This window comes from Engraulis encrasicolus, chromosome 8 (genome assembly GCF_034702125.1).
Source record: "Engraulis encrasicolus isolate BLACKSEA-1 chromosome 8, IST_EnEncr_1.0, whole genome shotgun sequence".
Classification (NCBI taxonomy): Eukaryota; Metazoa; Chordata; class Actinopteri; order Clupeiformes; family Engraulidae; genus Engraulis; species Engraulis encrasicolus.
The window spans coordinates 30,529,363-30,550,725 of NC_085864.1; the positions used below are offsets into that span (position 1 = coordinate 30,529,363).

Genomic DNA, 21,363 nt, shown 5'->3' on the forward strand with positions numbered 1-21,363 from the left:
AAAGTATCTTTACTTTGCCTAAATTCTACTCAAGTACAAGTAAAAGTACCTATCTAAAAATCTACTCAAGTAAAAGTAAAAAGTACTTCACTTAAAATGTAATTTGAGTAAAAAGTACTTAGTTACTTTTAATTAGCTTTCCTCTTGAGAATGTCATGTTTATTTTTCTTGAATATCGTCCTCCATAACCTCTATCTCTTGCTTGGCACCAGCCATCATCCAATACATTGATACAAGATAGTAAAATAGTGGAAATGCTGTGTGCCATCCTGCACAATCTTTCATTTCTGGCGGATTGTGGCATTATTGTGCATGGCATTTTGTCTCTCAGTCAAATTTTTTTACTCAGTACTCAGGCCAGGTTCCAGTGTAATTGAGTAAAGTACTTGGGTCAAAATGTACTCAAGTACAAGTAAAAGTATTAATTTAAAAATGTACTTAAAAAGTACAAAGTATTCATAAAAGCTACTCAAGTACAATATTGAGTAAAAGTAATAAGTTACTTTTCCACCTCTGCCATTCACACCATTTCTTCTTAACAAGCTTATGGGCTTGTATACTTGAAGTAATTAGGGAACGTAAAAAGTGGGGGCAAGATATGAAAATAAACTATGACCCATTATTGTGGGTCAGCAGATCATTTGATTTGCTTAGATGGCTAGCCAATGATACATGGATTTTTCCCCTCTAGAGGTGAGACTATGCACAAGTCAGTATCTGATATGAATAGTTTTCTAATTTCTGAACGTTTGATATCAGAAGGTTTATCAGGGAAGATGGGTCTAGGCCTACATGTGTAACTTGTAGGTTAAACACCACTAAATCTCATTTTAAGAACCCCAATACATCAATTTAGATGTGATATACGTCAAAATACCGAATTATTGCATAAACAACATTTTCAGAAAACTTTGGCAAAAATAACGGCGGCTTCTTTTAAACAAACATTTAGAATCCGACGTAGATAGAGGGAGTCGCCGCGTTCTACAGACATACTAAGCACCGCAGAGAATAGGCCAGATTCTAATATTGTAACACCTTTCCAAACCTATAGGCTAAATTTCAACAAGTTAAATTGCCTTAAACAGTGGCAGTATCCACCAGATACTGTCCGAACCGTTTTATTATTTAAAATAATAATAATATTTTTTGTAGGTGCTTGCGAACATTTCCTTCATGTCAATGCGCTGCAGCAGCGCCATGAGGGTGTGCCAGACCGTTATTATGTGGCACTTCATTCGGTTTCAAAATAACATTGTTAACCTAATAGAATGTTTGATTGATATGAACTCTATTTGTGCATATAGCATATTCAATTTTATATTTTCGATGTGTTTCCCTCATTGTGGAGATTCTCGGTTGCATCCAGAGTCGTGAGTTGGGTAGGCTAGGTGTAGCCAAAAGAATCCCCCTCCCCATCACAGAGCTATCGCGCACTACCACCACCGACTGTTTTTATTGCCCCAATCCCCCACACTTCGTTTGCACAGTAATATTGCCAGGCCTATGTCAAATGACTATTTTGGAGTTTATTAACGCTGCTGTGCTGGCCTATAGCCTGGAAGCTTGACTGTGACTTTATGGCGCTTCGCTTTTGTCGGAAAAAAACGATATGCTTCCGAAGCATAACCTACGTGACACGCTGGTTTTGAACTGCTGGAGAGAGTGAACCTCTTTCTCCAGACCTACGTAGCATATCCACATCTCCATCTTTTTTTCTGAAGTTGAGGACTGCTTCGTGCCTCGTGTCTGTCAGTAACCGAATCCCTTCCGACGTTGTGTATTTTGCGCATGGAGTGGACAGTCTGCCAAATTGGGTCGTAGCAATGTTTTAACTAACCTATATGCGTGAGTAGCATAGTACACTCACGAGGGATGACCAGGATTTGAAACAGGTTTGATTCTTGCGGCGATTGCTGATAGCCAGCTGGTCCAGCGGTGGATTGCGTGTCATAACCCTAGCCTACACAAAACCAGGCGAGACAACATTGCAGGCAACATTGCTCTGCGAGAAAGATCATCCCTGTCTTCCTGGCGATTCATCCCCTTTGTCATCGTCCCTCTTTTCCTGTTAGTAATTTGGACCTGGCATGTTTATCCCCGTAATGTGTAAAACCGGCAACCAAACGTGCGCACAGCACTTTACAACACTTTACACTTTACGCAGGTCCTCTCTATCAAAGGAACGCTTTCTCCGCTTGTGATGTGCCTAATATTTGTGCTGGCATTTTTGTTTCAGTTTTGTAACGAGGATTATAGCAGCTGAAGACTTAATTTCTTCTAGCCTACGGGAATACGTTTTTAGTTTGGTATAATTACGGACAATGCAAATAACTGTTTTTTGTGACATTCGGACATTTTTGGAGGGAATATAATCGAAAGTCCCGCCGCCTGGTTTATTGTTTTGTGACGTGCATGTGGATGAGCTTTATTGAAGTTTCATGTAATAGGCCCACTGAGCAGTGAACTGAAATTGAAAATAGTCTATATGTCATTTTTACAACATGGCATTTTTCTCGGGTGCTATGAGTTATTGTTTTGCACCGAGTAGGAAACGTTTGACGCCATGCCACGCACAGTGACCATATTATTTCTCATCATGTCGGCAAAGGGTAGTGCCTTCAACCATAGCCTATTGTATAGTTTGGTCTTTTTGTAGCCTGCAAGCCAACCGTGAAACTGTAACGTGCTTCACATAAGAGTAGTGCCGCGGTTTCAGCACCATGGACAGAGGGCGCAAGTCCATGGCGGCAGGCATGTCGTTACTCCACAAAATGCCGTTTTTGGGAAAAAGTAGTCGCTGTTTCTAAGTAGCCTATGTAATTGTTTACTTTGAGACTGTTTTAGATTTGCCTATGAAATGCATCTCTCATGTGAAAGCAAAGGAGAGATAGGCCTAGATATCGCCCCCTGTTTATAATCGCAAATTACGCATGGTCACAGACAGCGCGGAGACCCAGAACAGTTTCATATTCTAGATAAACCGATAGACCCGCTGATCCTTCTTTTTTAATACACAATGCACAAACTCAGTAATAGACCATTTTCAATAGCCCATATACAATATAACTGTCCACTTTTCCCAGCCTCTCTACAACTGCCAAAATGGTTGGTAAGCCTACATCCACAAGCGAGAGCTGAGCCAGAACTTTAGTTGGACTCCCTCTATCTACGTCATAGAGGCTCTGCCAGCGACGAACCCAATATTTCAGAAGTAGCTGTAAAATGATACATTTTCATAAAAATATTGCAGTTTGGCTTTGTTATAGACGGTGAATTTCACATATATGTTTCAGAACACCTCTCCTGACAACATCCAGTATATATTTAGTTATAAATTTAACCTAAACGTTACCCTTTAACTTAATTAATTGTGGGCCAAAAGTAAGCATAAAACATGAAAACACATGTATTGTATTTTATGTCTGATAATGTGCTATACAAATCTTGTTATTGCCATGAAAATACATGAGCCCAAATACAGTGTGCCATGTGAAGTGAGAAGTGATGACATCATAATGGTTCCCATGGTAGAATGACAGCTACAGTATCTAGATGGCAAGAGGTGATGTCATAGTAGTTTCCATGGTGGAATATTACAGCTACAGAATCTTGAACTAGAATGGTCATTTGTCAAGCTATAACTCACAAGATAGACAGCACATTAATTTGCTCATGTATGGCAATTATTATGGGCATCAAAGGGCATTGGTGAAGACTCCAAAAAGGTAGGCCTAAATATTGAATGTTTCTGACCTGATTTCATGTATAGAACACAGAGTTTAGGCTGGATAACAAGGGTGTTGAGAAGTATTTCACTACATAACACTGAGAAAATGATCAAAGAGTCGGATTTGTAAGTAGGTGGTTTTCAAAGTGGGGGTTCGGGACCCCTGGGGGGTCTAAAGGGGATAATTTGTGTGTGTGTGTGTGTGTGTGTGTGTGTGTGTGTGTGTGTGTGTGTGTGTGTGTGTGTGTGCGTGAGTGTGTATATGTGTGTGTGTGTGTGTGTGTGTGTGTGTGTGTGTGTGTGTGTGTGTACCCACTGAGAAACTGAACCACTGAGAAAAAGCAAAGAAGAACTGTTCTTTTTATAATTGTGTTATAATAACGGTTGAGAAAAGAAAAAAAAACTACTCTTTGGGTCTTGTGTCTTTAAAATTAGATTAGATAAGGTAGATGAAGACCCTGTGAAGTGAATTTGTAGACAAGTGTTAGTAGTTTCAGTAACAGCGTTTGATTCGAGCAACAAGTGATGGGACTTGTGGGACTTTGTTAATGACATTATTAAACTGAGAAAACCAAGAAAACTTAATCTACAGAAGTTTTGTATGGACAGTAGAAAAAAAAAGTAGAAAACACTGAGAACACAGTAGAGAACACTGTTTTGATAGTTAAGTGTAGTCAATTAAAATAAAATTACATCACTGTGTGGCCAATATCAGCATACAGTCTATGGGCACATCATGGAACACCGTGCTGGATAGACAAGCATGAAGTGATGTCATAATGGTTCCCATGGTAGAATGACAGCTACATGGCAAGAGTTGATGTCAAAAGTTTCCATGTTAAAATGGGCCATTACAGTTACAGAATCTTCAGGTAGAATATTAATTTGTCAAGTTGAAAACCTCAGGACAGCTTACTCGTTTAGATGGTGAACATTATGTGAAGATCGTTTTTCTTCAGTGGTGAGATCAATATTTTCAAATATAGTAGAGGAAATAACAATACATTACATTGTCTAGTTGGTCCACGAGTTCGACTTGTAAGGATTAGTGGTGGAGGAGAGAGAATGTGTTAAGAGGGAAATGCTGCTGTTGTAGCGATTGATAATGCACAATTCTGGTGAAGGGATACAAGTCTTTAAAATGATTTCAGATTTGAGAACAAAGGCTGAAGTCACTCTGTAGACAAGCAATTGTCAGTAACTTGCGTTTATTTGTGCCTGACCTGTGAAAGCTTGCAGGTTATTTCAGTAGTTGATGCAAATAAATACAGCCTCTCATCACAGAACCTAAATTTGTTTTGACATGCTCAATGTTAAAATGTTACACACATTTTGTGTAATCTACTATGTAATATGTGTATTTGTGTAATCTACTATATTATTTTATATTGATAGATGTGGATGTAGATCAATTTGAGCGTGGAGAAAATGCTGCTTTGCATGACACTTTTGGAGATGTTTACTGAGACTGTTGTGAGGACGAAGTTTTGTTTAAAGATTTTCAGATCCCAGATTTTCTGGGATAACAGGAGTTCTTGAACCAGAATGGATTTCCTCCCAGTAAAAAAAACGATATTAATGTCCAAAAAATGTTGGTCAATTACAAACTTTACCACACTTTTTTCAATCTGTGACCATGCAGTCTAGTTTGCAGTCATGGTATCAATACAGTCAATACTGTGAAAGCAGTTTTTGTGTCTTCAATGTAGAAATGAACTGATGAAGTGATGAATATACTTTGTGTTACAGAGCAAAGCTATGAAGGACTGGGCACCGTCAGCACAACGGACTGACACCCGCCCCTTTAGCCAAATCCTGTCAGATGGTACACAAGGCAACAGTGACCTCACTTTGAGGTATGACCCCTTTGTGACACAACACAACGACAATTACTATCATGTTTTGAACCCATTTATTTATGTGTATAAATATAGAGTTTCATTGCAAAAACGGTGCATCCACCATTTTTTTACTTTTGCATTTTATTATTGGAAATGACTGTTCAGAGGTCCTATCACATACGTATGTGTGAATTCTTGCCATTCACATATTTTGAGAACATACTTTTTAACATATATAAAGTGCATTTTGCAATGCAATCCAGTGCAATACCCAATACAAAAATGTCCCAACATTCTACAAAATGGGCATACACCATTTTGAAACAAAACTGTTTTATTAATTCTTATGTGTATTATGTAAGTTATATGTATGTATTAATATATTAGGGATGGAAATCACAATTTGATATCGATTTCTTAAGGCAGTGATTCCATTATTTTCAATACTTAAAAGGTGCACTGTGTAAGATGGTGGCCAGAGTAGGTATTGCAACTATGCTGCTCATTGAAACTGTGCCGTCTACTGTGACGTCTGAATATTTACGAAATAATTAACCAATACATTACTAATAATACCAAAGTACAGTAAGTTTTGCAGCTAAAATGCTTATTTCTGTACATACAAAATGGCGGACTGTGGAGATCACTCTTTTCATGTGTGAAAAGTGCCATTTTCCCAGTCATAATGAATAAGCTTACTTAGAAATTGATGGTGGTGGTTAATGGAAAAGGTGACAATTGTGAATGGGCAGCATGAATTCTGGAAATGAACAACAGTATGTCACATAGGTGAGTACACCCCTCGTCTCTTGGTCTCAAGAGAGATGAACAGACCAAGGATACGGGTCACTGGAACCATGTCATGTGGTCTGAAGAGACCAACATAAACAAATTTGCTTTAGATGGTGTCAAGCATGTGTGGTGGTAAGCAAGTGAGTTTTACAAAAAAGTGTATCATCTGGCTAGTCAAGCATGGTAGTGGGACTGACATGATTTGGGGATGCATGAATGCTGTCAACATTGGAAATCTGAATTACACCTAAAAGAAACATGTACTGTGACTACTGAAGCAGATTGTGATACTCTCCATAGGACCTCATTAAAATCTCACACAATCCCTTTCGAGACCATTCGGGCCAACACGGCCCCTTCTCTAATGTTATATATGTTGCTAACTATCTACTAACTATTCTTTAATGTTGTCCTATGGAAATATATACTTACAAATCTGCAAAAATGTGAGGGGTGTACTCACTTATGTGACATACTATACTAATGGTGCATTCCAGTCCCAAATCATCCTAGTAGGAGATCGCACTTATCCAACCTCCTACCACGAAAAACACGAAGTGGGAGCTCCAACTAGCGAGGTCGGGGTGACTCGCACTACTTCCACCTCAACAAATCGAAGTCGGATAATAATGGCAGCCCCCATGGAGCCGTTATTTAAAATGTCAATAATTAGTGAAACTCCATTTCTCTTTTATGCAGCTGTTCCAAACACCGTCATTTTACTCAGCATAATCTTCATGTTATTGCATGATATTGTATCAACATAAATGTAACATTATGACAGCGCATCCATTATGGCTTTTTTTTGGCTCGTATCAAAACACCTCGCTAAAGTCAGCTCAACCGCGGCGGTTGCTATGGATGTAGAACTTCCACTTCAACTGTCAGGAACGGCAGCTGATATGTCCAGGTAGGATAAGTGCGATCTCCTACTAGGATGATTTTAGACTGGAATGCACCATAGAGGTATGTTCCATTTGTAACTGAGCCCTGAGGAAGGTCAGTAGACCGAAAGCTTGGCCTATTAAAAAGAACACAAAGGGGATTTAAGTGTGCAGACATTTTTCTTTCAATTTTACACAGTTTTTGTTTATGTTTGGCACCTTTTAATCGAGAGTGCGGTGTGATCCGGCTTTACACAGACTGGAATGCACCATAAAAACATTACACAGTGCACCTTTAAGAATGCCCCACGATGCGCGATACGATTAAAATCCAATTAAATTAGATTTTTTTCCAATTAACTTACCTTTTCACTTCTATTATGTTATGGAACTAGGGCATTGGGCAAGGGCCAGCAATTTGATTATTTTCAAATCTTAAGAATGCCCCACCATATACGATTCCATTCAATCATCTGCAATAGGATTGATGCATCTATACATATTGACAATTATTTACACCCCGTATTAATATTTGATGATATTTTTTGTTTTTATGACTTTCCCAATGTTGTTTTCGATGGCATGATCATATCTTCCCAATTTATAGTGTTGCAGGTCCACGTACCTCCAGGAAAGGCAAAAAGGGTAGGCCAGGCCGTGCAAGTGCCCATGTCGAAATCCCGAAGGAACCAGATTATGACAATCTGCCAAAGCCAAAGCAGGCCATGAACAAGAAACAACGTGACCATATGGCCAGGAAGCGTCAACTGCGTGACTGTAGGCAGGCGAGGAATGGCCTTGCACAAGGACAGCAGAGAGCAGGTATCGCCAACACAGTCAATGCAGTGGACATTCCTCTGCAGTACCAGTCTGAGAGTGGTGAAGAGACCCCAACATGCTGTCAAGAGGCCCCAACATGCTGGGTTTTCATTCTCAAACTGTGTCGCTGCTGTGCTAAACGGCTATTTAAGAGAAGAGCGACAAGAGAAAGAGAGGAGGAGAGGCTGAGGGAACTCAGACTTCTGGAGGAGGAGAAACTGAAGGAGCTGCAGAGAAAGTTCCAGGAGGCCAAGGAGCTGCAGAGAAAGTTTCAGGAGATCAAGAAAAGAGAGAAGAGGAGGCTGGAGGAGGCGGCAATGAAATTTGAGATGAGGAGAAAGAGAGATGAAGAGGCTGAGAAAGAACAGCAACTGCTACAACAAGTAGTGCAGGACGAGACATCTGATCAGTGGAGTTGCAGGCCGACAAAGGAAGAGCTGCAGGGAACGTTTCAGGAGGCCAAAGAGCTGCAGAGAAAGTTTCAGGAGATCAAGAAGCGAGAGAAGAGGAGGCTGGAGGAGGCTGCAATGAAATTTGAGATGAGGAGAAAGAGAGATGAAGAGGCGGAGAAAGAACAGCAACTGGTAGAACAGCAGGTAGTGCAGGATGAGACATCTGATCAGTGGAGTTGCGGACTGACAAAGGAAGAGATGAAGGAATTGGAGATGCTCAAGCAGCTGGAAAAGAGCCTTTCTCTCCAGATTCTTAGACTTCAACAGTGGCCGGATGGCGATGAAGAGGCTAAGAAAGAACAGCAACGGCTTCATAGACTTCAACAGTGGCAGGACATGCCTGCACCATTGACCACCAGCAGCACTGATAATGAGGTAATGGAGAGGCAACACCTACGATCTAAACGCCAGCTGATGACATCGCGAGAGATTCAGAGAATGTCAGAGATGGCGAGGAAGAGCGAGAAAGTGCAACAGGACGAATGGAGCAGACCAGGGGAGGGTGAAAGTGTGGAACGGGAACTGGACCTGCAGCATCAGCTTGAGTTGCAGCGGGTGGAAATGGAGCACAGGTTTGATTTGAAGAAAACTGTGTTGCTCAACAGGCACAATGATAAAATGAGGGAGCTTGACAATCAGTGGCAGCTGCAGTATGATGCCAAGCAGAGGGAAATGGAACAATATCAAGAGAGACGAAGAGAAATGGCTAAGACACGGGAGGAGGAATTGTCAAGACTGATTGAACAGCAGCAGAACATTAAGAGAGAAGCAGATCATTGGAAAGTCAAAGGCCACGTTGTAGAGCCAAAGCCACAGAGACAAAGCAATGGAGAGGGCACTATGAGGGAACTATCGGAGAATGCGGTGCACAGGGCAAAAAATGAGCATCAGAAACAAATGCGATTAGATCAGGAAAAATGGCACGAGATGCAAGAGCAGCTTAAGTCCATGAGGCAAAGATTTGAGAAGGGGAAAAAAATGGTGGAAGAGAGATATGAAAAAAGGTGGAAGAAAATGGAGGAGGAACAGCAGAAGGAATGGGATGAAAGGATGCTTGAGCTCAACAGAAGGCTGGGAGAGGAAAAGCAACAGCAAGTGGTGTTGGAGCTGCACAAGGGCAACAACATTGCAAAAGAGGCTCTCACTCAAGTGAAAATACCACCCAAGACTGAAAGGAAAGAAACAACCATGGTGGAAGAGACAAATGAGGAAACAGAGCCAGAAAAAGTGGCATTGAAACCGCACAACACTGCAAAAGAGGCTCTCACTCGAGTGGAAATACGATCCAAGCCTGAAAAGACAGAAACAACCGTGGTGAACACAGATGAAGAAAGAAAACTGGACAAATTAGTGTTAAAGTTGCAAAAGGAGCAGGACATCACAAAAGAGGCTCTCACACAAGATCAAATACCATCCAAGCCTGAACAGAAAAAAGCAACCGTGGTGGAAGAGACAGATGAGGAAAGACAACTGGACAAACTGGTGCCTCACAAGGAGTGTGCATCACAGTACATCACAAAAGAGACTCTCACACAAGTAGAAAGACCACCCAAGCCTGATAAGAAAGAAATAATGATAGTGAACATCAGCAAGATGGAGAAGAATACCACAAAAGATTCATTCACACTAGTGGAAATAGAGGTTGAACAGGAAGGAACAACCATGGTGGAAGAAACGGATGAGGAAAGGGAGCTGGAGAAAGTGGTGGACAGTGAATGTGATAAAGAAATTGGACAAAATGAGGTAGATTTCCAAGACGCGCAAAGCACTCAAGAGGAACAACAATCATACATGAAAGACAATGGAATCCGGAAAGAACAAAAAAACACTACAGAGTACGAAGTATCAAATGATACAAGAATGGAGTGCGTAAATGAAACAAGGCAGGATGCAGTCAAATCTCAAGGCATCATCTATGAAGGTGAGCAACTCTCAAGTCAATCGAACAAAAGAGCAGAAGCATCTGAAGTTGAATTAGTGTCCAAAAAAGAACAACCAATGCCGGACAGTCAAATAACAACTTTCACTGAAAGTGAAGAAAGCTCAAGACATGCTCTGCTGAAACCTGAAAGCAGACTGGCTGAAATTGACAAAAAAGAGTCAGTAAAGAGACTAGGTGGTGAAGAGAATAGAAGCTTTGAGGAAAATGAACAACCAAAACAAGCAAAGTGTCAGCAAAAATGTGGGATGGAATGGCTGACTGATTTCAGAAACAAACAACAACAGGAAAGAAATAGCTTGGCTAATGCTGACAAAGGAAGCAAACCAGAAGCAAAACAGGTCACGAGCGAGGGAATGGATTGGCTGCTGTGTGACGTAAAGGCAGAGAAAAACCTTCCCTCAAGACCACAGGTGAGACCTGTGGAAGGAAGACGGCAAAGGGCATGTGAACCAACAGCAGAAAAGGCACAGTTTGGATCTGAACACAAGGACCTGGGGGATGACTGGTTTGGAGATATGGCCGTCAACAACAAAGAGAGTGAAAGGGGTGAGATGAGTAGGAGACATCAGCAGCGAAGAGAGGAGAGCAGACAAATGTTGCAGAGTCTGACTGATCAATCAGAGAGGCAGGATGGGAAAGACCTTCCTTCAGGATGCCAGGTGAGACCTGTGGCAGGAAGACGGCAAAGGGCATGTGAACCAACAGCAGAAAAGGCACAGCTTGAACCTGAACACAGCTTGAACCTGAACCTGGATGATGACTGGTTTGGCAACATGGCCGTCAAGAGCAAAGAGAATGGAAGGGCTGAGATGAACAGAAGACATCAGCAGAGAAGAGAGGAGAGCATGAAAATGTTGCAGAGTCTGACAGATCCATCAGAGAAGAAAGATGAGGAAGACCGTCATTCACGATGCCCGGGGAGACCTGTGGCAGGAAGAAGGCAAAGGGCATGTGAACCAACAGCAGAAAAGGCACAACTTGAACCTGAACACAGTTTGAACCTGAACCTGGATGATGACTGGTTTGGCAACATGGCTGTCAAGAGTAAAGAGAATGGAAGGGCTGAGATGAACAAGAGACATCAGCAGAGAAGAGAGGAGAGCATGAAAATGTTGCAGAGTCTGACAGATCCATCTGAGAAGAAGGATGAGGAAGACCATCATTCAGGATGCCAGGTGAGACCTGTGGCAGGAAGAAGGCAAAGGGCCAATGAACGAACAACACAGCTTGAACCTGAACGCAAGGACCTAAAGGATGACTGGTTTGGAGATATGGGTGTCAAGAACAAAGAGAATGAAAGGGCTGAGATGAACAGAAGACATCAGCAGAGAAGAGAGGAGAGCAGACACATGTTGCAGAGTCTGACTGATCAATCAGAGAAGAAGGATGAGAAAGACCATCATTCAGGAAGTCAGGTGAGACCTGTGGCAGGAAGACGGCAAAGGGCATGTGAACCAACAGCAGAAAAGGCACAGCTTGAACCTGAACACAGCTTGAACCTGAACCTGGATGATGACTGGTTTGGCAACATGGCCGTCAAGAGCAAAGAGAATGGAAGGGCTGAGATCAACAAGAGACATCAGCAGAGAAGAGAAGAGAGCATGCAAATGTTGCAGAGTCTGAGAGATCCATCAGAGAAGAAGGATGAGGAAGACCGTCATTCAGGATGCCAGGGGAGACCTGTGACAGGAAGAAGGCAAAGGGCCTGTGAACCAACAACACAGCTTGAACCTGAGCGCAAGGACCTGAAGGATGACTGGTTTGGAGATATGGCAGTAAAACAAGGGAATGAAAGGGCTGATATGAGCAAGAGACATCAGCAGCGAAGAGAGGAGAGCATGCAAATGCTGCAGAGTCTGACTGAATCAGATAAGCAGGATGAGAAAGACAGTCATTCAGGATGCCAGGATGCCAGGAGACTTGTGGCAGGAAGAAGGCAAAGGGCCAGTGAACCAACAGCACAGCTTGAACCTGAACACAAGGCCCTGAAGGATGACTGGTTTGGAGATATGGGCGTCAAGAGCAAAGAGAGTGAAAGGGGTGAGATGAACAGGAGACATCAGCAGCGAAGAGAGGAGAGCAGACAAATGCTGCAGAGTCTGACTGAATCAGAGAAGACAGATGAGAAAGACAGTCATTCAGGATGCCAGGATGCCAGGAGACTTGAGGCAGGAAGAAGGCAAGGGGCCAGTGAACCAACAGCACAGCTTGAACCTGAACACAAGGCCCTGAAGGATGACTGGTTTGGAGATATGGCCATCAAGAACAAAGAGAGTGAAATGGGTGAGATGAACAGGAGACATCAGCAGCGAAGAGGGGAGAGCAGACAAATGCTGCAGAGTCTGACTGAATCAGAGAAGACAGATGAGAAAGACAGTCATTCAGGATGCCAGGATGCCAGGAGACTTGAGGCAGGAAGAAGGCAAGGGGCCAGTGAACCAACAGCACAGCTTGAACCTGAACACAAGGCCCTGAAGGATGACTGGTTTGGAGATATGGCCATCAAGAACAAAGAGAGTGAAATGGGTGAGATGAACAGGAGACATCAGCAGCGAAGAGAGGAGAGCAGACAAATGCTGCAGAGTCTGACTGATGAATCAGAGAGGAAGGATGAAGACAAATATGAGAAACTCATACCAAGGTCTAGACGTGCAACAGGGAACACAAATGGTGACGAAGGAAGTCAAGAGGTAAATAAACGAGACACCAAGCAGACAATAAGCCAGAGAAACGAGGGGGTGGACTGGCTGTGTGGATCCAAGAAAAAACAAATGGATTCAGAAAATGTCACAGCAGCTTCAGAGGGAACGATAAGGCAAAGGGCACGTGGACTACCAGTTGGAAATATTAAAGTACCTGCAGACAAGAAACTGGAAGATGACTGGTTTGGGAATACTACCAAGGAGGACAAATGGGACATTGGCAAGAGGCATGAGCAAAGCAGACACAAGATGCAGAACCAGACCAATCAAGCACAGCAAAGAGAAAAAGAGGACATCATGGTAGCACCAAAAGTGAGAACTTCTGTAGGGAGAAAAGATTCTGGAACGGAGGTTCATGTTAGCAAGCCACAAGAGCAAGGCAATCGACTGGAAAGACACAGAAACCAACCAGGGGGATGGCTTGATGTTGTGAGTCATACACGATCACATAAACCTGAAGACACACTGGCTTACAAGGAGACAAAGGCACAAGGAAAGGCCGACACTGCACAGATAGACAACACGGAGAGCCACACCAGTGTGAAATGCCAGAAGAAAACTGACAACTGGTTCAAAGTATGGATGCAGACAAAGAAAAGTGACAAAAAACCTGATCCGGTAGGAAATGAGAGGGGTGGCCCGGAGTTGTGCGAAGTAAGACGTCCCACCAGAGAAAACAACGGGAACACAGGCAAAGTGGAGACTAAGGCCACCAATGGATTGTTGAGAGAGCTTCAAGTCAGCCAAATCACCGAAAAGGAGGAAGTGAAAAACAATGGGAAAATGGGACAATGGGAATCAAGGCTGTGGGACAGCATAACAGGTGAGCTGCATGCACAACCAAGCCGATCATTTAAAGAGGCGAGCCAGCTTGACTTTGATGATCCAGCAAAAAGGAAAGTGGTCTCTCCTCATCCACAAGCCCCCACAGCAGGACGTCAAAGAACATCTGTTGATAGATTTCAAAACAAGTCCAAGTTTGAGATGGACGGTGATGGATTGGAATGTATGACTTTGGATGAACCTATACCAGAGAGAATACCACCTCAGATGAAGCGGACAACAGCAACACCACAGAGAGAAAATAGACGGGACCAAAACGATATGTCAACAGAGTTGCTGAATAACCCCAGACACTTGGCGAAGGAGAAAGAACAGGTTGAACGTGCCAACCAAGAGAGGGAGAGGCAGAACAATGAACAGGCTCACAAAGACAACGAGCAAAGTAAGATGAGGAAACAAATGGAGACGAGGGACGGCAAAACAGAAGGCCGAGCAACCTATGACAGCAAGAGTCCCTCTGAGGTCCCCCTCATTTCCCATTCATCGGATGCTGTTCATGAGAAGAAGAATAACTTTGCCTTTTCAACTGCAGAAATTGCAAAAACTGTGGAGGAGTACAAACCTCTGCGTAACACGGAGGACCAGGGGACCCTGGAGAAGAGCCCCTCTCTGGTCAACCTCTTGGCCTGTTCAGATGCCAGTGGCGAGGAGGAAGATAACAGGTCTGACACCGCCTCCTTATCGCAATATCAAACACCAGAGGTTGATTGTGAAAACGTGAAGGACAAGAGTGTGAGGAGGAGGGTCCTTAAATGGGTCAATAAAAAAGCGAAGGACTACTACAGCAAGAAAATCGAAAAGACCTACAAGAGAGAGAAGGAAGAAGGGGACGAGATGTACGCACCATGTAAGATGACAAATTCATTATTTTTCATGGCATAACGTTAGATAGTACAAAGGATTTACGAGTGTTTTACAATTTTATATATGATTAGCCTATACATCAAAGAATTTTACATTGTTAAACCACTACCAAACATAGGTGGTAGCACCATATTTTTTAAGTCTGTGGGTAAACAGTAGTCTTATTGTGGTACATTTCTTAAATAAAATATTTTTGTAGGCCTACCGCTCAATTATAATCACTATGTTGTTTTATCAGGGTACAGCGTAACTTCAATGTGGCGCTCGGATAGGGAGCAGGAGAAGAGGAAGGCGTTGCTGAAAGCTGAGGAGAGACGGCAGCGCTTTGAGGGTTCCTTGCTCAACTGGGAGGCCAAACGGGCCAAGAAGAGGGCTCTTAGGATGGAGGAAGAGGAGAAATGTAACAAGGAAATCGATGACATGTGGTTTGTGGACGACCTCATGTAAAGGTTGGTGTTGTTGTTTTTTTTTTTTTTTACCTCAGTAAACTTAACATCATGATGTGTCTCTTTACAGTGAAGCTATGCAACAAGTTGATTTATGATTTATAATCCATCTACTGATTCTACTCTTTCATTTCAGTGGACAATTTGGCTTACACTGGACAATGAATCACAAAGTAAAAAACTGTTGATGAAGACAGGAAGAACAGAGGCAACAAAACATCTAGAAGCCAAAAGATACGTGACACTCTTCACATGGAGCAAAACTGCTCTGAATACAGTGGGATAGATTTATTAACCAAAAAAAGAAGAAAAACATACACCCGCTTCAATCTTACTATTTCCATCTTTTTTCATTTATTATTATTTTATTTTATTTTTTATTACCATTATTGCTATTACTATTATTAAATATTATTCAATTCATTCTTGTTTGTCATTCTTAATTCATTAGTAATTTGCTGTAGGCCTATCATTATTTGCCATGCATTAAGCTATGTTGAGCTTACCGTCTTCCCTGTGTGGTTAACTACAATAAGCCTATAATGAATGGCTAGCTCACATCTGAACTGACATTAGACAAACTGTGTTAAGTAAACAGTCTACAGCAGGAGTTCCCAACTTTTCTTAACTTGGGGCCCACTTGAAATTTTCACAAATGCTTGGGGCCCACCTCTGATCCAATTAACAATACAGCTCAAATAAGAAGCCAACAGTAATGCACACACGGATATTATCTGGATTATTTTTACTAAATGATTTCAAGGTCCACTTGGAATACCTTCAAGTCAACTGCGGTATCAAGCTTGAATGATACCACAATTGCAATATGTCTGTGACCTTTGAGCATGAATAAAACCATTAAATTCAATGTCTCATTAGTTGCATTAAAAAAAGACGAAGTAAGTTTAAGTCCTACCACTGGGGCCCAATGGAGGTCAGATGCTGAGGGTTTGCAGCATACAGTAACATCTACCACCAAACTGTTCAGTTCATTACAACCAGAGGTTCCAGTTGGGTCCCTAGCTGACAAGAAGACAGTGCAATTTACTAACTGGGCATGGGTCTAAATTCCCGAAACACCCATGAGCGAATGACATGAAAACTGCGGATGATATTTCCTAAATTCAATTTACAATCCATCACCGAGTTTTCTGTCATCAATTGTTGCTGAGAGGATCGAGGAAGTGGCCATAGAGACCAACGGCCTACAATGAACTCACCACCTTGTTCTTCACCTACTTTATTGCCTATATGTGTGCACTGTGCACAAGGAAGTTAGCCTCTTATCTTGTGTTACTGGAAACACTAAGGAACTACTTTAAGTAGATAGTGATATATTACCAAATGTATTCCCATCCAAATAATCAGAGTCATGCATCCTAATCACTTGATCTGGCCACGAATGTATTAAATATATGTATTTTCTTTTAACTGAAAGAATGGGCTCCTTGTCATGTGCTCAGTGAACTCCTGAGTGGAACTGTCATAGGATGCCACCCGTGCAACAAATCCAGTCATGAAATTTCTTTGCTCCTAAATTCCACAGTCAACTGTCAGTTTTCTGATAACAAAATTGAAGAGTTTGGTAAAAACAGCAATGAAGTGGTAAGCCATGTAAACTGATGGAGGTGGGTGGGTATGCTGAGGCGCATAAGTTAGTGCAGAGAGGTCACCGACCTTTTGTATGTAGGCCTACAGTCAACTGTTACAGAGCTCCAAACGTCATTTAATTTTCAGATCATTGAATTTAAAACAGGCCTACAGTACGCAGAGAGCTTCAAGAAATGAGTTTTCATGATGAATCGCTCTTTTGATGAATTGATTAATCGCTGTTTTCCATCTGGCAATCTGATGGATGAATCTGGGTTTGAAGTTACAGAAGAACATTTCAAACTGCATTGTACCGACTTTGAGTATGACATTTGGTGGAGTAGGTCTACCATGGTGTGTGGTTGTTTCTCAGGGTTTGAGCTGTGCCTGACCTGTAGGCCTACAGAGTATCCTGGCCTAAACTCGATAGAACACCTTTCGGATGAATAAGAGCAGAGGATAAGCCAGGCCTTATCGACAAACAGTGTGACCTGACATCACCGCTTTTGGAAGAATGGTCACACTACTCAGTCTTGTGGACGGCCTTCCAAAAAGAGTTGAGGCTGTATAGTTCTACATCTATTAGCCTATAGCTGCAAAAGGTGCCGACATCATATTGAACTCTGTAGGCTAGGTTAGGAATGGCACATTTCATGTGAATCAGCTCAGCAAACAATTTTGATAATGTAGGCATACTTTGCTAGGACTTAAACTATAGCCTAACCTAAAATATAAACAAATACAACGTAATATGTCCTAGAGCAAATAAATAGTAGGCATTGCAGTCCAGTTCGCCATTTGATGACATTTTGACTCGTGCGCACTTCCAATCTCAGCCCGTTTGTTTACATTCAACAGCTGGTTGCAACAGTATGATAGCACCACCGTTGCTAACACGCAAACTGACTTGAGTTTCAAACAACACATACATCAAGACAACAACAACTTAAAACACTTTTTAAAAGTCTACAGTTCATAAAGGCAACAGTAAATACCTCGGAGTAAAGATTGCAGTTGTCTCTTGAGGACTTCCGGGTTTGTCTCCTTAGCTGTGAAGTGAAGTGGTCAACGTTTGCTGGTTGCCGATTGAGTCAGTTTTCTATCAAATGTATGTAACTACTCACAGTTAAACACAAAGAAAATCCCCATCAGCCAGTTTTGTAAGTCATTGAGTACACGTCGGTGTTAGGTGTTATTGCAGAACATTTCATCAGCAACTTGCAAACTCATGAAACGAAACAAACCGTGACGTCATGATCATGTGACCTCATGACCTCACAGCTTTACTGTCAAAGCAGAGATTCTACAGAGGCTACATCTTATTATCTTATCTTATCTACTCTCTCTGGTCAAAGTTCCTCCTCCCAAACCATCTCTGATACTATACAGATGTAAATTAGGCTACTGCAGGAATATTGTAGTAGGCTTAACTTTATTTTGTTATCGTACATATTTTATTTTATTCTATTTTATTTTGCATTCAGACATCATCAAATGTGTATTATTGGATGAACCTTTGATATAACTTTTAAATATAAACTGATACAGACTTTGACAGCCGATTCATCACCTTATATGCACATCAAAAAGTCAACTCAACTGTATCAACTGTTTGGGGAACATTCATGCCATGTGTAGGCTACATTTGTCATAACCCGTTTTATAGCCTACTATATGTGGCAAAGTCTATTTCACATCAATTATAGGCTACACTTTTTTCATTCTGCATATCAAACGGGCATTTAAGCAACCAGGTATAGCTGGATATTATTCAATCCCCACAATGCTCCCAAGACATGTGTTACAGTGTGTCTGGTAGTCAGATTGAATGTGTGGAAATTGGACAGGGGATCCGATTTTATGATTCTGTTGTCTGCTTTCTGTAGAGGAACAGTGTGTGTGTGTGTGTGTGTGTGTGTGTGTGTGTGTGTGTGTGTGTGTGTGTGTGTGTGTGTGTGTGTGTGTGTGTGTGTGTGTACGCGTGCATGCTCATGCATGTGTGTGTGCGTGTGAGTGCGTGTACAGATGATTTAATGTAGAGAGGGGACAGGGTTATGTATCTGTTTGACAGTTATAAGGGGTGTGTGTGGGTGTGTGTGTGTGTGTGTGTGAGAGAGAGAGAGAGAGAGAGAGAGAGAGAGAGAGAGAGAGAGAGAGAGAGAGAGAGAGAGAGAGAGAGAGAGAGAGTTATGTGCACAGGTGTCTGTGAATTATGGGTGTGTAGCTGATGATGCGAGCAGATGAGATGAAATAGCATTCTACTGTGTGTGTGTGTGTGTGTGTGTGTGTGTGTGTATGTGCGTGCGTACGTACGTGCGTACGTGCGTGCGTGCGTGCGTACGTGCGTACGTGCGCTCGCTTGTGTGTGTCACTGTATTGTGCTTGGTCTGGCTGCAGTTCTTGAGCGTTATGCTGGCTATGTCTGAAAGAGACTACGTGGCAGTGAGAAACTGTGAAAAAAAATATGTTCAGCCAGCTCACACATATCCAAATAAAGATGAAACAAACAAATGCTTATCGAAATGGGCTCATTATACATCCTTAACAATTTATGGCACTTCCATGAGTCCAAGTGATATTTAACAGGTTAAGCAAAAGTATCCTTGCTTTGATTTATCTGGAGCAAGTGTCGCATGAGTCTGTGTGTGTGTGTGTGTGTGTGTGTGTGTGTGTGTGTGTGTGTGTGTGTGTGTGTGTGTGTGTGTGTGTGTGTGTGTGTGTGTGTGCACACGCACATGTGTGCATAGTCTGCACTCTGTGAACCCTGTCAGTGTCGTCAGGAGCCGCGCCAGAAGATCCTGTCTTCTCCTATCCTCCCTCTCGCCCTCCACCATCCCTCCCTCCCTCCCTCGCTCTGCATTTCTCCCTCAGCTGTCGGGGGACATTACATCTGTACATCTCTGCCACCGGGTCCAAGGCCTACTCGCAATTCTTTGAGAGCAGCATGCAGGCGATCCTCATTCACATTCACCCGGCCGTCCCGGCCCTGCAGCCTTTGAAGACGACAGCTGTAATGGGCATAATATGCGTTTTCAAATGAATCGTTGTAGAAATCAAGCTTGTCTACATTTTTAAATATTAGTTGTTACTTAGGCTATAATAATAATACAAAGATTCAAGATTTTAACTTGTCACATGCTTTCTTGTGCTGGCACAATTGAAATGGAGGTTGCAACTTCTCTCTGCTGTGTAAAATAATAAATGCAAATGTGAAGAGGGGGATTCAATAAATAATAACAACAACAACAACAACAACAACAACAACAATAATAATAATAATAATAATAATAATAATAATTGATAATAATAATAATTGATAATAATAATAATTATTATAATCATTATTATTATTATAGTAATAACAATTAATTATTATTATTGTTAATATTATTATTATTATTATTATTATTATTATTAGGACTAATTTATGACAAGAGTTAATTGGTTTAAGAGACTAACATAGTTTTTATAAATGTAATTAAGCAATGGCAAATTGCTACTTTTTACAGGTTTAGGCCATTTCTTGTTCTACGACTGCCGCTGCATGTTCTAATTATGAAAGCCAAGGTCATATGTGGCTCAAAACACAGAGGAGGCTAGAGGTATATTGCACCTAAGAGTCTCTAAGCTTCCCTGTAAAGAAGCACGGCTTAGTGCATGCTCATTTTGCAGTTTTCTTGCCTTTCCCCCTCTCGCAACACCAGACTTAATCCGACCGCACTTGGCTCCCAGTCAACACACAACTGCTTATCGGCATATCGTGCCGGTAGGCGGCAGTGTTGATCAACTAATAGGCCTCGTCGATAGGCCTAACATGGTAAGCAAAAAAAGTATTGATTTCATAAGCCACTTGTTTATCGGACTGATCAGAAATGGAACAAAGACAAACTAAGTCATCCACAATCATCTGTAAGATTATTTTAATCTAACCAATATCTTGATTTATTGTTTTAACAGTGTGTAAAATATAAGCATTTTGCAGTTGTGAACCATAGGCAGGGGCCTTATCTAGGTCTAGGCTATTCGGTGCTTCAGGCCTAATATTCCATCCCATATATTTGCCTATAGCATACGATGCAAAACTGTCCAGTGGTGACCGAAGACTCTAAAAATAATTGTCATATTACACCAAAGTCATATAGCCTAGAGCTGTAAGTCAGGAGCAAGAAAAGTTCACTCATCACGCATGTGACAGGTGGGTCTTCTTCGCTTTCGAATGCTGAGCAAAGGAAGCAACACTACACACGCGCCTGCCCTGTCATCATCCCACTTGCTTTCCCCTAATCTGCTCATTTGATTATCTTTGAGAACCTTAATCACCTTAGATCAACTGTTGTAAACCTGGCCACACCTCCTAGAGTAACATCGACAAGATTTACTACAGAACATTTAAAAATAACAAACGCGAGTAGCCCGCATGGGCGTAATTTTAGGTGGGGACGGTGGGGACATGTCCAT

At 41.9% G+C, this 21,363-nt stretch overlaps 2 protein-coding genes across 2 annotated transcripts in view; one reads left to right on the forward strand and one right to left on the reverse strand.

The window, feature by feature from the left end:
• Nucleotides 1–18,149, reverse strand: part of rhbdd1 (rhomboid domain containing 1) — a 33,168-nt gene extending 15,019 nt beyond the window's left edge. The window contains exon 1 of the mRNA XM_063204419.1: nucleotides 17,901–18,149. The gene's annotated coding sequence lies outside the window, so the exon portion shown is untranslated. The remainder of the gene's footprint in view (nucleotides 1–17,900) is intronic.
• On the forward strand, nucleotides 7,755–15,918 carry LOC134454448 (trichohyalin-like). The gene is made up of 3 exons (XM_063205443.1): nucleotides 7,755–14,852; nucleotides 15,108–15,318; nucleotides 15,452–15,918. The coding sequence occupies exons 1-2, from the start codon at nucleotides 7,973–7,975 to the stop codon at nucleotides 15,314–15,316; spliced, it is 7,089 nt and encodes a 2,362-aa protein (XP_063061513.1). The 5' UTR covers nucleotides 7,755–7,972; the 3' UTR covers nucleotides 15,317–15,318; nucleotides 15,452–15,918.
• Nucleotides 18,150–21,363: the final 3,214 nt, after the last annotated feature.

What these genes read in the sequence shown, in the direction of transcription:
- LOC134454448 (XM_063205443.1), top strand. Translation starts at nt 7,973, where the DNA reads ATGAACAAGAAACAACGTGACCATATGGCCAGGAAGCGTCAACTGCGT. An exon ending in GGACGAGATGTACGCACCAT is followed by an intron (nt 14,853 to 15,107) that starts GTAAGATGACAA and finishes TTGTTTTATCAG; the next exon opens with GGTACAGCGTAACTTCAATG.